We start from the raw sequence: 18154 nt of genomic DNA on the forward strand, positions 1-18154 counted from the left end.
GCAGCCCCTCGCATCGCTCGCTGCACTTGCCATGCTTCGGGCACGGTGCCTTGCTACACTCGGCACACTATTCTATTCTCCCTCCATGCCATAGTAGATGGTAGAGCATGAACTACCACCTGTTCTGGAATCACAGTGGGGGAAATAATAAAAAAAACCTGTATTGACCTTCTGCATGGTCGACCTTCCTCTGGTCAACCTAAGGACCCTGTCAACCTTCAGTCCCTGTTGATCTTCTGACAAGGAGTGTCGACCTTTTTGTGCCGCCCTAACGACTGCATCCCATTAATGTGGTGGCATACTTGATTTTTATTTTTGTTGATGGGGGGTGGGGGCTGTCTATTTTGGCAATTTCTAGTGGCAGCCCTGACCATCGGTTTCATGATCGGTTTCACGATAATACCTCACCACCAGTTCCAGTCTGATAATACCTTCGCTAACGGTTCCAGCTCACTACTACATTTACCATCAGTTCCAGTCCAATGTTGTAGTTTCCAGTAGTTCAAGTACTAGCCCAGGAGACCCATTAAGAGGGCCACAACCAGCCCATTGAGTGTGGTTTCCTGTAGAAGACCACCGATAGGGTAAGACTCTGCGCCCCTGCTCTGGGATTAGTCTACTTCCTTGTACTAGTTTCTGACCTCTTTAACCATCCTTAGATTTCTCATTACTCATATGAGTAAAGACAACATTAAGCCTCCTACTTTTCAAACATTAAGCCTCCTACTTTTCAGCACAGCACTACTCCAGTCACAGGCAGCGCTGAAACAGGTCCGGAGACATCTATACACCAAATCTAGACAGCTAGTATGCTTACAATGGGTGCCGGACGGGGTCCCGACAGTTGGGATCCTGACAGTCATTTATCCAACATCGGGATCCCAACCGTTAAAACACCAACAGAAGGGTTCCCAATGGCCACCGGCTATTCTCCCTCGTGGGGGTCCACGACCCCCATAGAGGGCGAACAGAATAGGTGGCAAGCGTAGCGAGCCACCGTGCCCGCAGCATGGCGAGCGCAGGGAGCACGCAAGGGGCTTTGTTGCGCACGCCATGTTGTCTGAGTCCGGCCAGTCAGGATCCTGACGTCGGGCTAATGACTGTTAGGATCCCGACTGTCGGAACCCTATACCACACCTGCTTACAATGAGATACTGATAGCTCCTGAGATCATCTCTGTAACAGCTCCAGGTATAACTTTTCAGTTTAAAATTTAATTCGAAATGTAATCCAGCACGTGAGATTAAAAAAGTTTAACATTGAAATAGATTAAACTGCAGCAAAAAATAGAGCTGGCTTACTAAAGTGACGTAAGTCAACTTTACAAGCATGAGAAAGTGCGAATACTCTGTTGCCCCACATCCCTACTTTTCTCCAAAAGTCCCTGTATTTACAGGTACATGTATGCATATGTGTATCAAGACAACAGTGTCTGCAGGGGTGCAAAAGTGGAGATTTTTGGAGCAATGCTCTAGTATCCATAGGTTTTTACTTAGAGAATAAATATTTTATCTTCCTGTCACCTATTAGACATCAGATCTCATCCAATTATCTCAATGTGGGGGATTCCGCAACATACTAGCAAATATGTTCATGTCTAGCAGCACAAAAGTTGTGTGTCTATAATGGGCACAGGTGCCAGGGGAGTCATAACCATACATCCTACACCCAGGACTGCAAAAACAGGGATAGTGCCAGTCACACTGGAAGGTATAATATATAGTGTATATTAGGACCCCTCTTATTTAGTATTCACCATTATAGATTCATATATTCTCTGGTAACTTTATTTTTCAGGAGGGGGTGCTACCATCAGACACAAAATAGAGACAATTTAGAGAAAAGAAGAAAGAGTGTCACTGTGTGGTGCACATACTGTAGAAGAAATTTACATAAAATTTAACATTTATTTAATTGTTCTTAAAAAAAAAATATTGACATAAAATGATACATATAGTGAAAAATAGTGGGTACTTGTTTCCTAGCACGGCCACAAATCTTGGCCATCGGGGGTAATTTGAGTGGCCTGCGACGCGACCGACGCGATGCCCCCGATTTTTCCATTGAAATGCATTGAAAACAGTGAAAAATCGGGTCGGTCGCGTCGTGTGCACCTAAAAATGCTTAAATGGTCCAGACGCGATGCCCCCGATTTCCCCATAGGGAACAATGTTAAATGCCTCAATTTACCCGCGATGACCACGATTTCCCATAGGAAACAATGTTAAATGGATCAATTTACCCAAATCAGCATAGGAACAATAGTAAATGGGCCAAAAACACCCCTGAACATTGAAATGTCCCCCCAAAAGTAGTTGACGCCACCCCGCCATCAACGTGAACCCGAAGCGTGGCGAGCGCAGCGAGCCCGCGAGGGTCGGCGGTACGCGTCCTCCGACCTTTTCATGCCCTACTATCCACTAGGGTGTGGAGTGAGAATAGAATAGTGTGGCGAGCGCAGCGAGCCACCGAGCCCGAAGCGTGGCGAGCGCAGCGAGCCCCGCGAGGGGACGCGGATACCTTCACAGATAAACACGTCCCTTCGTGGGCTTCCCAGGTGTCCGCGTCGCCATGGACACCTGGGAAGCCTGCGAGGGGACGCGTATATCTGTGAAGGTATCCGCGTCCCCTCGCGGGGCTCGCTGCGCTCGCCACGCTTCGGGCTCGGTGGCTCGCTGCGCTCGCCACAGTATTCTATTCTCACTCCACGCCCTAGTGGATAGTAGGGCATGAAAAGGTCGGAGGACGCGTACCGCCGCCCCTCGCGGGCTCGCTGTGCTCGCCACGCTTCAGGTTCACGTTGATGGCGGGGTGGCGTCAATAACTTTTGGGGGGACATTTCAATGTTCAGGGGTGTTTTTGGCCCATTTACCATTGTTCCCTATGATAATTTGGCTAAATTGAGCCATTTCACATTGTTTCCTATGGGAAATCGTGGTCATCGCGGGTAAATTGAGGCATTTAACATTGTTCTCTATGGGGAAATCGCGGGCATCGTGTCTGTCCATCGCACCTGATTTTTTTAGCGGCCGCGATGGCCCCGATTTTACCCCCGATGACCGCGATTCTGATCGGTGTGGCCGTGCTAGGAAACAAGTACCAAATAGTGTTCAAGTATGCTGTGACTGAAGGGAGAGATCTTCTCTATTTTGTAAATGTAGCTGCTTTTATGTCACGGTATATGAGAAAGCGGGGAAGTAGGTTTTAAATCATGCAGAAGTTACAGTATGGTGGGCGGACACAATGCTTAAAAGTGTTTGTACAATGTTGGACGATACATATCGCTCCATTGCCCATATCACCGGACAAAGGACGCGTACACTCTCCAACTTGTTGCAGTCCCTGGAGCCGGTCAGGCGCAGTGTACGGAACACAGTCCGTCCACCATAATGTAACTTCTGCATGATTTAAAACCTACTTCCCAGGTTTCTCATATACCGAGACATATAAACAGCTACATTTACAAAATAGGGAAGATCTCTCCCTTCAGTCACAGCATACTTGAACGGTCAATGAATGTGCAGGGGCAACTTTCCACTATCAGAAGGTTACAGCACATGTACATTGTGTAAAAAGTAAAGCTTTTTCAAACAAAGAAATTGAAACAATATATTGGGGAAGGCAGTACAGAGGGGACCCACTGTGTGAGGATATAGTATCCTTTTTAAACTCACTTTTTTCTGTGAGAAAATTCCCTGTAAACCCGGAAAATTGCCTGATTCGCTGGAAAATATGGAGAATCATAGGCATTGAATACTGGCCACTGTCTTTGTCACTATGTGTAGCAATTTTCTTTTTTAAGAACAATTAAATAAAAATTACACCCAGGACTGATAAACTACTCTGACTTCCCCTTTTTTCTCTTCGCACAGTCTGCCCCACCATTTCCTTTTTGTGCTTCTTCTCCCCTTCTTCCCCTCTCTTAATGTTAAAATTTGGTCACTATGCTGTAATCAATTTGTTGATTACAATAGACTGTTTGTATTCATGCTTATTATGTACTCTTTTATACGCCATTGACATTAATTTTATTTTGTGACCTTTCAATAAACTTTATATAAAAAAGAGAGGAGGTAAAACTAGCTGATGTGCCTGATGTGCCTGGGTTTCCTGGCCAGAACATTTTACCCCTTTTCACCCCCTTAGGAGTCAAGTCTTTAAATCAACTTGCTTAGTAAGTAGATGCAAATAACTGTCACAGACATCACAGCAGGTCAACCAAGTTACAAAGCAGGTACACAGGGAGAGTTCACTAATTATAACATTTTCCAGAGAAATTGTAAAAGGCAGAAAGATGTTTCCCCACATAACTATTTAAAGAAATGCAACCAATTACAATGGCAATATTTTTCTAAATATCTACAGACCAAGACCTTTGGGTATATAATGTGGCCTGCTCACACAGGACGAAGCAAGCATTGTTGCCAGAATAGCATTATACTATTATGGAATTTTATGCATGTGAACGATCTCTTCTGATGAGCAATGTGGACTATATAGAGGGGTCCGGTATGATATACCGGCGGTCGGAATCCCGGCAGTCGAAATACAGACACTGGAATCCCAACCGCCGCAATGCCGATAAGGGGGGGGGGGCATGGATCGCCACCCTTGCGGGCTCGTTGCGCTCGCCATGCAGCGGGACAAGTGCCTTGCTATGCTCGGCACACTATTTTATTCTCCCTCTATGGGTGGCGTGGGATTCCGGTGTCGGAATTTCGACCGTCGGGATTCCGACCGCCACATATTGACCGCATCCCATATAGAGAGTGGTATAAGGCACTGTACATGATGGATCTGACCCTGTAACTGTGCTCTGCACAGCACTAACCACATAGTAAGTGCAGCTTGGAAGGTGTAGGAAAAGTAGTGACGATTAGCAATATACAGTAATTGACATTATTTTTTTTTATCTCTATAGCCGTTCATCCTTTGAAAAATGCTTGTGTACAGTAAATTCCTGATCCATTCAACACAGAGATCCATGGTTTTACACTTTTTAGCTTCTTTCAACGTGTGCTCATTGAAACACATACATCCAGAAACATGAACCTGTAATAGGTGTTTTACTATTCATACTGACTAATTTGTCTGCCCATGTGCAGCATAATTCTAATTTACTATTTGATTTGGTTGGAATTTGTAATAAACGCTCAACTCCATTTTACTTTACAAGAACTAAAACGAGTTACATTTTCAGTTGCTGATTTGGGAATATATATATATATATATATATATATGGGTATATATATATATATATGGGTATTAGAGGAAAAACTCACCGTGTCTCCAATCTTGAGGCCTGAGCAGGATTTAAGGCCCGGTATGACCTCGTTATTGGTGCAGGTGGCGTTGAATGAAAGTGACAGTTCCTCCGGAAGATCACGGATTTCAAGTTCTACCTTCGACCGAATCTTCTGTGCTCGCAATACAATTGAGAAAGGAGAGGAACTTAGACACCCCAAAAATTTAAAATCAAGAGGAAAAAGTTGTAGAAAAGTTTGAAGTGTGGAACATTATAAAATAAAATATTTGGGGATGAAAGATGAAGTTACAGTAATATCTGAGGTCAATCAAAGAGAAAGAAATGACTGATGAAAAAAGGGTTAAGTGGTGTTGTAAGGTCATACCTCATAGGATTCCACAATTAGCTGTATAACATTCCCAGAATTTCTGGATAATGTACCTACTGTCGTCCCAGGAATCAACTCACTGTATTTCTAGGAGAAATAAATTAGAATTAAACATCAGAAGGAGACTGTACACAAATAAGTCAATGTTTAAGACTCTGTCAAAGTAAGTTCACTAAAGAAAAGTGGGTCTATACTACAGTGCTTGTCACCAGTTCCTTCCACAGACTGTCTCTATTCTTATAAAAACTGAAGTCAATTATAGGGTTCATCAAATGATTCCCTTTGATGGTCTCCAACTATTGTGCCATCAATACTTTACATTGTTGACAGGAAAACATCAATATAAATTCATTGATGGTTTGAGCCATCGATGAACAACACTACTGTGGGGCACAAGAATACAGTATGTCAGACAATTGGGTAAAGGTGTTTGGACTGAGTGGTGCATGTTAGGTTTCTCTGCCATCAATCATGGAGAAACCAGACCTTTGGCATTTATGGCAAAGCCATTGATTGGAGATGGGAATCCCTAGTGGAAAGAACATTTCTAAGAATCTTACCCTTCATTATCTCCTATATGTCATCATGGACCATTGCATGTACATATCTACCGCCGAATAAAGCTTGTTATTTGTAAAGAGACATGTGTAAAAGACGCATTTACATTATTTTGCTGAATAAATATGAATTTCGCAAGCTAATAAGATAATAATAATTAATGCATTACATTTACTTGTCTACTATAGTTGTGGAATATGCCCAACTGCTGAACATAAAAATATTACAGTTGGTAAAAAATGACCTGCTTAGATGGTTATGTAAATCTATGGGATACGTTGCTACATTCCAGTGTCCATGTCAACTGTGTCGAAATTCGGGACAAACAAATGTGAAAAACCTCATGTTGACTATTGACTGTCGACCTTCCCCATGTCAACCTAATGCTTGTGTCAACCTAATGACCCTGTAGACCGAACCATGTCATGTTGACCTTCCTGCATGTCGACCTTAATGCATGTCGACCTAATGATGTCGACCAACATGCTGTCTACCCAATGATCCATACCCAAATCTATGTAGAACTCAGATATGACAGAGCCTCTTCTGTCATACTCCAGTAAACTCCACAGTTTTGACTATAAAAACGATATGAAAAAAACAAAGACATTATAAACATTTTATATAAATCTAAAAAGAATTAGTCAAAACTCTGGAGTATACTGGTATCTGAACAATGACGGCCTCTCTTGCCCACCTTGCCTATGCATCTCTGAGCAAAACTTACCAAATTTCAAGCAGGATATAGTTCCACACCTTTGTATAATGCCCACATGAACCCACATGGTTCTGAACCCTAACCATTGCCTCCTCAGCCATTTACTCTGCCGCACCGTACACACTTTCATACTTTGTCAAAGTCAAATTTCTTTGTATAGAATGATTAAGGTATATGTTTTTTTTTAACCTTATAGAGTTCCAGGACCTCTTCAGTGACAGCAAAAACAAGATTGATGTTTTTCTGGGAGAGTTTTTCTGTCATCAGCCCAAGGGATGGGTAATCCTAGGGAAAAAAAGAATGAGATATATGAAAATAATGTCATCTATGTAGTAATCAGTGTAGGGGGGTGTAATAGATTGGAAATAAACGTATCATCCATCATTTCTTTCTTACCAGGGTGGTAGATAGTATGTAATGGTTGTCTTCTCCTAGGTGACAGTTTCCATCATTGGGATGGACAATACCCGCAATCCTTCCATCCAGGGCAATGTGTGTTCTAGAATCTGTAGTAAAAACCAGCAGATGGGAAGACTCATTTCTCCAGCCAATCCTTTCCTATCAAACACAAGAACAAAAACAACCTCAGTCTTTACCGTAATTTGTTGCTTGCAGTTCCCAAAGTCTCCTATCTGCTCTCCTTGCTTACATCACACACTGCAGCCTGCATCACGGCATCAAATCCACCTTCAGGGGCATCACGGTTCCGGGAAACACTCTGCTTTCCAACCTCTTGGTTAAATCGAGCAACCTCATTTGTAAGGGTCAAAACATGCTTATAGCCGAAGGTGGGCAAACAGACGGCATTTATACTGTGGACAAAAGAGGGGAAGGGTCATTAAAAATGGCAACTAAATTTTTCACTAGGGCATTTAAATTATGTTTTTCATTAATGTTCACTAATCCTATCATCTATATATATATATATATATACACACATATATATATATATATAGAGGGTGTTTTAAGCAGCACTCTCAACCTTCATATATCACTGTGCTGGGGTGCAAAAGCTCAGGCTTACACTGTGATCAAACAACAGTGCGCCATTCATATCCAACAGAAGTGTCCAAACCACAAAAGTGCACTCACCAGACTTCTTCTTAAAAGTAAAACAATCCTTTTTTTCATCTTCTTAAAATTCAAGCATGGTCGACGTTTCGGGTCTCGAATTGACCCTTTGTCAAGACAGCAATATGTCACAACTCCAGGCAGGCAGCAGCAAACTGACATGCCTAGCTCTCACTGATATACCTGCAATCTCCGCCCCTAGGGCTGGTATAGCACAATCAAAACTCATTATCTACAGGTGTCAATGGCGGGAGTCAAACAGAGGTAAATACTATTAAAATCGCTACTTACCAAACATACTCCTATAGAGCGTCTGCTGTGTATCTCTATCAGCCATCCCAGCTGGCGTGCACAGGTAGAGAATGCATTTCATGTATTAACAGCAACCTGCAGACGTCCTAACTGATGCGCTTGCATAGCGCTACGAGTCACATTACTCTCCACTTGCGTTCCACCTGAATTATTTTGCGTTCCACCAGAGTGATTTATCTATTTGCTACATACAGTAGCTGAAAAAATGGCTAAAAAATTGCTGAAAAAAGCCAGAGCCACTCACCAGACTACCCATGGCAAAAGTGACAGCAATACACAAGATCGTATTGTACTTAATGTGCACTGTGACACCAATTTGAATAAAAAGGCAATACACAAAAATTGGCATCTGATAGCAACCGATCTGGCCTTCAAGAAATTGAAATACACAAAGCCGTTGATAAGTATCTCCAATATATATGTTTAGTGGCCATTTGCGTGTCTCTGAAACACTGCCATCTGTTGGCAGTGAGTGAAACTACATCTCTTTCTCTCTTACACATGCACAAACACAGAGGCAATCACAAGGTAGCAGACTAGCTTTCAAAGCATTTGCTTCGAGCGGCTTACTAGAAGAATGATATTTACTGTTATCTTCAGCTTTGTAATCTTATGAATGCAGTGTAACAGAATTTTTTATTAAAATATTGAAATATGTTTTTTCAAAATATTCAAAATGTAATTAAGTTAAGAAAAAAAATCTGAATTTAAAAAAAAAATTATATATTGGGGGAAAATGAATAAGATGGGAGATTCAGAAAGTGAGAGATTTGGTAAGAAATCTCCAGTTTTTTCTAAAGCAGCCTATCATTTACACTGCAAAACCAGTTTGATTTTGAAGTGTAAATGATTGCAGCTTTAATCAAACTGGAGATTTCTTACCAAATCTCTCACTTTCTGAATCTCTCTTCCTATTAAATATCACCCCGGATCTTGAAAGAAACCTTATTATGTATTATAATATATATTGTTATGTATTGTTTTGTATCATTGCATATGCTTCAATAAAAAGGAAAATGAAAAAGAAAAACATAAAAAATCAAAGCAATCAAAAATTAGGCAGGTAAGTGGTTTATTTGCACAATAAAAAATGAATAATACTTATATTTATTGTCCAGGTGTTAGGGATTACACCTTTACTCAGCTACCCGTAATTTCTATTCAAGAAATGACCTCATACAGTATAAAATTTCTTAAGGTACTGATTATTATGTAGTCTGGCTATGCCCCCTGGGATTCTCAACTACACAAACCTCCCTGGAGGCCCTGGCAACTATAAGGTCACCTTTAAAAATATCCTGAATCTCTACAAACTCTAACTGACTCCCTACATCTGTACAAAAACACAAATGCCCCCAATGATCCATCCATATTTACCTATTGATGTTATGACAAGGAATCACATACACTATATAAGATGAAGTCTTGGTCTTTATTTTGTAGCAGGTAAACAGTATACCAGGTAAACAGCATATAAAAGGATGGTTACAGCTAAGCTGCATACATATGTCGCAGCATAGTACAAACTCCTCAATATGTTCCAGCGGTCCCTGCCATAGACCTCTTCCCTGTCACCTGGGCTGCTATTCCATCATCAGGAACATTTGCCCTCTGCCCTAGAAACACTTATATCAGGAAAGCACAGGTGCTGCTAATTAGCCCAACACTGATCACATCAGTTTTCCTGCTGTTTCTGCTCTAAATCCTGGACCGTATCCTCCACATTACCTTCATGTGGAGGTATGCTGTCCCTGAAACAATATACTCTGACTTATTTCTTAAAACTTAGAGTCCTGTCTACTAGCCTTGGAAAAAGATGAAAGTAGGGTATTCAATCACAGACGATATTTCCAACAGGTGGAAATATCATCCGTTTTTCAACAAGAATAGGTCAAATTTACATTTGATCAATTCAATGTCGGGGTTGTTTTTCCAACTGTCGGAAAAAGAAAATATTCTGACAGTTGGAAAGCCTGTGTATGGGCAAAAGTGGCCGCCGATGGTTGAAAACGGGATCAAATTTCACAATGCAGATTTAACTTTTTAAACAGTCAAAACTGCATAGAAGCGTCCCAGCCGGGGTTGAATACTGATGGCCGATATTTCCGCACGTCAGAAATATGGGCTGGGATTAAATAACCCCCAAATTGGAGAGACACTTAGTCATCAGCTCCTAACTGCCACATTGCAGGCTGTGTTTGAAAAATGACTGTTCAGAGCTAATTGGCTGGTACTTTATCTTCATTCACTTTACTTCTCCTGAAGACTTAGCACACAGGCCCTTAAATTGCCCTTGAAGGTATTGTAAGCTTGTTTCTTTAGAATTCCAGATTCAGAGGTATCCCTTTAAATCCCTTAAGAAAGAAATTACTGACATCAGACGCCAACGCCAACTCCAAAAGCATGGTGTTTGAGCAGAATGCAATTGTCTGTGACTATGGTCTGTTACACATTTTACACAGCTGGCCATAAAGCTAGTAGACTTCCAGGAAATTACTGGGCCAAAGATACTGCAATAGACTCAAACACCTTTTTTGACACCCGGGGCAGGAAATTCCTAAATACCCCTACACATAATGTTTTTTCTTATTATGATATATTGTCATGTAAATACATGTGAGCCCATCAATCCTTAATTTGCCTACTTCTCCCTTCATCCCATGCTATATATACCCAACTCTTTTTCACATGTTTCCCTTTCTGATGTATGTGCACTAACATACTGTATGCGATTATTATCACAAAGAGCAAGTCTTCCAATAAGAGCTGCCCTTTGCGATGCCCCCGGCGATGTGGCAGTGGGTCCCCGGCGGCTCTCATCCTCCTCCTTTTCCTGGCTCCTGCTGCTGCTGGGTCAGCTCCTCCTCCCTACACCTGAAAGTGGAAATATGGGGCTATGGAGGAGGAGGTCTCTGGTCCGGGCAGCACAGCAGGAGGCTGCCCTGACACAGGTGAGGGCGGCGGCAGGAGACGGTGCGGGGCAGCAGCGGGTCAGGATAAGAAGCACATAGGCTTCTATGTGGTATACTCTGCATCACGGTAACCTGGCAATCGGGTTTTAGTGCATTCCAAAATGCAGTAAAAACCCAGATAACTGAGTTTTTACTGCATTTTTGGATTAGTGTATCCCGCCCCATGCCTTTCCCCACAACTCTTACCTATTATGACATACGTCATTAACATGGGTAAACAGTTAACAATGCTATTATTCACAAATTCCTGTTCTTGGTTATTATCGCTTAGATTAGACAGTAATCCCATGAGAAGGGATTTAGACTGCTTAGTGACCAGGCTTTTCCATCTCCTTTGTGGTTATCCTGGGATATATAATATTTTGTGGATACATCTATACAACTTAAACAACGTGCTGACCATGAAGCCCTGAGAACACAGTGCTAAGACTGAATTATGTAGAATAAAATGTAATTATAAATTATGTTACAGATAATGGAAATAGCTACTGTATATGTTTCTCATTTATACTCATTATCTGTTGTCATTCCTAAGACTATTTCCGGCAGCACCCTTCCTCGCACCATTATTATTATTTATTTATTAACAGTTTCTTATATAGCGCATACAGATTCCGCAGCGCTTTACAGAGTATAGTTGAACATTCACATCATAAGACTTCATTCTAGTTAGGCATCACTCAAAACATACACAGGTGGATTCCTGGGTCCTAATCAGGGGAGCTGTCCTTTGCTGAAATATTCATGCAAGTACTCATGAGTGCATTAGTAAATGCTGATATACATGTAATCAGAGAAAGGATGCATCCAGGGCCAGTTTAGAGGAGGGGGGGGGGGGGGGGGGCAGCACAGGGGGTCAGTACCACTGGATCCCCCTCTATCTAGGGGCCCCCTGTGGTTGGCATGTATTTTTCACAAAAACAAATATATATATTCACCTATCTGCCAATGTGACAATGATTAATGGTGCAGAGCATCAGGAGCCAAGGCACACTGTCTGCACAAGTGTTCAATGCATTACTGTGAGTTGACTAAGTCCCATGAGACTTTGCACAAGAGGTCAGAGGCTGATAGGCTTGTGCTGAGCTCTGCTTGGTGGAGCTCATCATATGCTTCTCAGGCCCATAGAGGATAGCAGCAGCGTCATAGGTTCTAGATCTACATCTAGTAACCACAGTGTCTGATTTCAGAGGTTCACAGACTTCAGCACTGAGAAATCCAGGAAGAACCGAGTCCTGCACATTAGGCGTAGCAAAAGCCAAACTCCCTTGTGGGTGTCCCCGGAGAAGACCAACTAGTACCTGTCTGTCACCTCATCACTTAGTACCTGTTATTTATCTGCAAGCACCAGTCCTCAAGTCTCCATATGCACAGGACATACCTGAAACCTTTAAACTTCCAATTTTCATGTTTCCACCACTTGTCCACAAGGTTCACAGCCAGGAACACCAAACATCACAGACCTGACAAGGTCCTACCAACATTAATAGGTGAAAATGATCAGTGGTGTCATGGATCTGACTTAGGGCCTGATTCAGACCTGTATGCAGGGAGGAGAATTTGCAGCCCTGCGGATTATAGAAAGACCACGGGGTCCCCTTGCAAATGGACCATGCGAAGGTGGGTGGAGGGAGTTAGGCAAGTCTGCGTTTACCTGCCCATAGCTTTGTGCATGCACTGGCAAGTGGCCGCATTGCAAAATAGGACATAGTAACATAGTAATTAAGGTTGAAAAAAGATGTTAGTCCATCAAGTTCAACCTATCTAAATTGTAACTACTGACTTGAATAAGTCATATCTATAGGATTCCCTTTGTGGCCAAAAATGCATCCAGTTGTGATTTCACTTCATTAACAGTAGTTGCTGTAACCACCCCCACCGGCAATGAGTTCCAGAATTTTACTGCTCTAATGGTGAAGAATCCTCTTCTTAATTCTGTCTGGAATTTATTTTCCTCGAGCCTCTGTACATGCCCGCGTGTCCTAAGTGCAGACCTGTTAGTGAACAAATCATCTCCCAGTTCCATAGGAGTCCCAATCCTGTATGAACATACTAATCATATCACCTCTCTGCCTCCATTTCTCCAGTGAAAACATATTTAGCCTGGTTAGCCTATTTTTGTATTCTAGTGATTCGAGACCTTTTACTAGCTTAGTCGTCCTTCTCTGTACCTGTTACAGTTCATTTATGTCCTTTTTAAGGTGCGGTGCCCAGAATTGAACACAGTATTCCAAGTGTGGTCTCACCAATGCCTTGTAAAGAGGCACTATGACATTGGAACCCTTTGAATCCATTCCTCTTTTAATGCATGCCAGTATCCAGTTTGCTTTTGCTGCTGCACTTGAGCATTGTGCAATATTACCCAATTTTTCATCTATGATGACCCCCAAGTCCTTCTCTTCAGCAGAATTACCTATAATAACTCCATTCAGCCTATAAGTAGCTTGTTCATTTTTGTTCCCATAATTAATTACTTTGCACTTATCAACGTTGAACTGCATTTTCCACCTTTCCGCCCACCTTTCCAGTTTAATTGAGTCACTTTGTAGTGTATCCACATCCACTGCTGAGTTAATTTCCTTACTCAATTTCATTTGTCCGCAAATATTGTAATTTTACTCACTATGTCACTTCCTATAGTATATCATTAATTAATATAATAAACAAGGTGGGTCCCAAAATTGAACCTTGTGGGACTCCATTGTGGACCTTACCCCAGCTGAAATGTATGCTATTTACCACCACTCTCTGTCCCCGATTGTGTAACCAGTTTTTAATCCAATTACAAATTTTATCTCCTAACCATAAATTACCTAGTTTTATTAATAACCTTTTATGACGCACCATGACAAAAGCTTTAGCAAAATCAAAAAGTATTACATTAACATATTTCCCTGTCAAGCCCCCTAATGACTTCCTTATAGAAGCTAATTAAATTAGTCTGACATGATCTATTTTTGACAACCCATGCTTCGCCTTACTGATCACCTTCTCCTGTTCTAAAGAAAGTTTGGATACTATCTTATTATTCCTACTAATATTTTCCCCACAATGAATGTAAGGCTGACCGGTCTACAATTTTCAGGGTTAGTTTTACTACCTTTCTTCCATATTGGTACTACATTAGCTATGCGCCAGTCCCTTGATACCATCCCCGAGTTTATTGATTCCTCGAACATCAGATTTAATGGTAGTGCTGTGACAGAACTCAATTATTTTAGTATCCCAGGGTGTATTTCATCTGGGCCAGGAGATTTGTTACTATTTAGGTTCTGTAATATATTTTTGACTATTTCCTCATTCAAACATACAGTTTGGAAGCAATCAAGAGCCGAGCATTTAATCTGTGAGAGATCCTTTTCCCTTGTAAATACTGAAGCAAAAAATTAATTGAATAATTCCACTTTCTCCTTTCCTTCCATTACCAGGGTATCCTGCTTATTTTTTAGTGGACCAATATTTTCCTTCCTTAACTGTTTCCCGTTTATATAACTGTGGAAGATTGGGGGATTAGATTTGCTATCTGCGTTTAGTCTGCTTTTATGAGTTATTTCAAATTTGACTTGGCTGTTAAGTTAAATTAGTTTCCTTTTGACATTTGTTCTTTTATTTACAATAGGAATCAATGTATTAGTGCCCTCCTGCAGTATTTTTTTTAAGTTTGTCAGGTGGTTGCCAGGGTAGGTTTGTCCGGCCCCAGAAATACTCACAACAGAAGGGGCAGCTTCTGGCATCTCCCTTGGGGCTGCTGCTGCCGGCTTCAGCTGTTTGTGGCCACTTGGACATGTTCGGGGCCGCTTGGGGGGCTCAGGGAGCGCTCGGGTGTTCAGGCGCTTAGCCGTTCGTCTGTTTGTGCATTCCTGTGTTTGGACACCCGAACGGACCAGTGCAGCCCTGATCCTCCCTGAGTGGCCCTGATCCTCCCTGAGTGGCCCCAATCCTCCCCGAGCAGTGACGGGGAGGATTGGCAATGGGGGCGGTGATGGGGAGGATCAGCTACAGGGGCGATGGTGGTTTGTCAGTGGTTCACCACTGGCGCATCCTTTCATTAATGTGGCATGCACGGAAATATCTTGGGAGAGCCTGCTCCTGCAGCGCAGCTCGGCACAAGAAATTTCTGGGTACACCACCGAAGGCATATAAGGGTCCATTAAAAAAAAATCATTTTCTCTTTACAAAACTTTTGAGAACTGCATAAACTTTTGCGCCTCCCTTGGATGGGCCTTAGAACTAGTGATGAATAAAAATGTTTGCTTGCAAATCTTCACACCAATTTTGAAAAATTCACTTGGCACTCAAAGGCTTAATATATTTTTCTGATTTTCTCAATGAGAAACTTTTGATCTAGTGTGCCAATCAATCACGACCAATTGGGGACTCCATGCTGTGCTGAACCAACCTTACAGAGCCATGTCCTACATGATTTATAATATTTTTATAATATTTTAACAGATGATTTTGCTTACCTTATACAAAGTGAATAAAATGGGTCTATACTCACTCTCTGCATGGGTTCTTGATGACCTCTGGTGGGGAGACATACATATAGGGTGACATGGGTTTGTCAACAAATGCCCCAAAGCCAATGCGCAGATTGCTGGTCACCTTGCGCATCTTCTCAGCTAGTTGAGTGCCCAATGTTTGAATGCTCTCCAAGTCATCCTTCATCGAGTAGGACAGATCCATAAGATAGTAGATGTCCACCGGGTAGTCCTCCACCTGACGCACTTGTACTACAAAGTTCTTAGAGTCATCTGTTTGAGAAGCAAGTGAATATTAAACCATTTTTAATGTCATGTTTTACGTAATTTATGTATCAATCTCCCTGTCTATCTACTTTATTTTGGTCTGCTGTAACCAAGAATTGTAAATGTCTCATTTGATCACAGATACCCAGTTGAGGAGCACTTATGATTGTTTTCTCTTAATAATCTGTTAGATGAAGACCTTTGTTTGGATGCCATCTTTGTTTCTGTGTCAGGGTATGGTCTACATCAGTAGTAGCCCACTCCAGTCCTCGAGAGCTACCAACAGTTCACATTTTCCAGACAACCTAGCTGCTGCACAGGTGCACTCATTACTCACTGACACATTTTAAAAGATCCACAGGTGGAGCTAATTACTTCTCTTGTGATTCTGTGAGGAGATCTGGAAAACATTAACTGTTGGTAGCTCTCGAGGACTGGAGTTGGCTACCCCTGGTCTACATTCTCATTAAGGTGACCCATAAATCACTTCAGTTATAAAATCCTGGCAAGAATACAGATTTCAAATAAGTTTTGCTTTTCATTATAAAGGGTATGCCAATCTGGTGCCAGCTCTTATATCAACCTTTTCATAATATTAGTAGGTAAATAATAGGATGTATATATGAATCCGAATTTTGCATTAATATTAGGCAAGGGGAAAGTAGGATAATTTCAGGTACTTTATCAAATACATATCAATCACAGTTACATTTTATTTTCTGAACTGCACAGATAAAAATGAGTTAACACTATTTAGTTGTTATGGGATACAACACATTTTTACTTATGCAAGCAGCGACTTTCTACTGAGGTCCATCTTAAAACACTTGTAACTTATTTTAAGTATATTGTGTAGTTAGTTATTGAGACCTTATTAAAATAAAAATCAAATTAACATAAAACTTAAATTCAGCATCCCGTTGCAAAGGCCAAGGCAAGTTCGAGACTCTGTCTAATGCTGGGTAAACACTGGAACAATGGATTGGCTAGCCACTACACAGGCCAATAGATCCAATGAATGGTTAGTGTACTGCACATAATGATTTATCAATATGCAATCACAAGTGACCTCACTGGTGACCGATCCACTTTAGAAGGCAACAGTCTGTGTTACCTGGTCTCAGGTGCAGCTCAATCTTCTGTGGTGTCATCTGAGTGGTTTCCCCTCCTGTGCCCTTGTCACTTAGGGGACGGTTTGCTGAAACGCTGACTTCACTGACAGGAAACTCAATGTTGTCCGGGTTACAGTCATTTTCTAGCAAAGTTGACTTCAAATCACAACGAGATGCCCCTTTCCCAAAGTCCTGATGAACAGTAGTGCATAGTTTAGCTATAGATCTTAGATTATAAATAACAATCATAATTTATCACCATAGCTAGATACCCTTTGAAACCAGAAAATCTAGTAAAATCTTTAAAATCCTATTGTTGTCATGAAAAAGTACATTATATATGATGATTATGAAAGAAAAATATTCATTTCAGAATCCCCCTACAATAGCTAACAAAATAATTAATAAAAATACTTATCTGACAAAAATAAACTATTAAAATACAAGTAAAGGGCCTAATTCAGACTCCCTATATTATTCTATGCTGTGGTAGGTCTATTTGCAGTGATGGATAACCTTGACACTCCAGATGTTGTTTAACTACACATCCCAGCATCCCCTGCTACAGTTTTGCTATTTGGACATGTTAAAACTGATGCAGGGCATGCTGGGATGTGTAGTTCAACAACATCTGGAGTGTCAAGGTTATCCATCACTGGTCTATTGGGTGCAGATTGTTATGTCGGCAGTGTCTAGGTCGACAGTCAATAGGTCGACCACTATTGGTCAACAGGCAGAAAGTCAACACATGACTTTCATGCATTAGGTTGACATGGTCATAAGGTCGACATGGAAAATGTTGGCCTAAGTTTTTCAATTTTTTTTGGTGTCTATGTCGACATGGACAACTTATTAGTATACCGCATCCACAGGCATGGCTCGCGCGAGACCAGTGCCTCGTTGCGCTCGGCACACTATTATAGCCTCCCTCTATGTCCACTGGGATGGTAAAGTATGTTTAGGGGAAAAAAATCATGTTGATCATTTTCCATGTCGAACTTTATCATGTTGACCTTTTGCTTCTGTCGAA

The 18154-nt window shown here is 41.5% G+C and overlaps 1 protein-coding gene across 1 annotated transcript in view; it reads right to left on the reverse strand.

Moving 5' to 3' along the window:
- ITGB3 (integrin subunit beta 3) overlaps nucleotides 1-18154 on the reverse strand; it is a 70566-nt gene that overhangs the window by 37783 nt on the left and 14629 nt on the right. Inside the window, exons 3-9 of the mRNA XM_083146928.1 lie at nucleotides 17127-17316; nucleotides 15766-16018; nucleotides 7559-7721; nucleotides 7306-7467; nucleotides 7099-7194; nucleotides 5631-5720; nucleotides 5283-5417 (exon numbers count right to left, since the gene is read on the reverse strand). Coding sequence (XP_083003054.1) covers nucleotides 5283-5417; nucleotides 5631-5720; nucleotides 7099-7194; nucleotides 7306-7467; nucleotides 7559-7721; nucleotides 15766-16018; nucleotides 17127-17316 — 1089 coding nt within the window. The remainder of the gene's footprint in view (nucleotides 1-5282; nucleotides 5418-5630; nucleotides 5721-7098; nucleotides 7195-7305; nucleotides 7468-7558; nucleotides 7722-15765; nucleotides 16019-17126; nucleotides 17317-18154) is intronic.

This window comes from Crinia signifera, chromosome 6 (assembly GCF_055691185.1).
Source record: "Crinia signifera chromosome 6, ASM5569118v1, whole genome shotgun sequence".
Classification (NCBI taxonomy): Eukaryota; Metazoa; Chordata; class Amphibia; order Anura; family Myobatrachidae; genus Crinia; species Crinia signifera.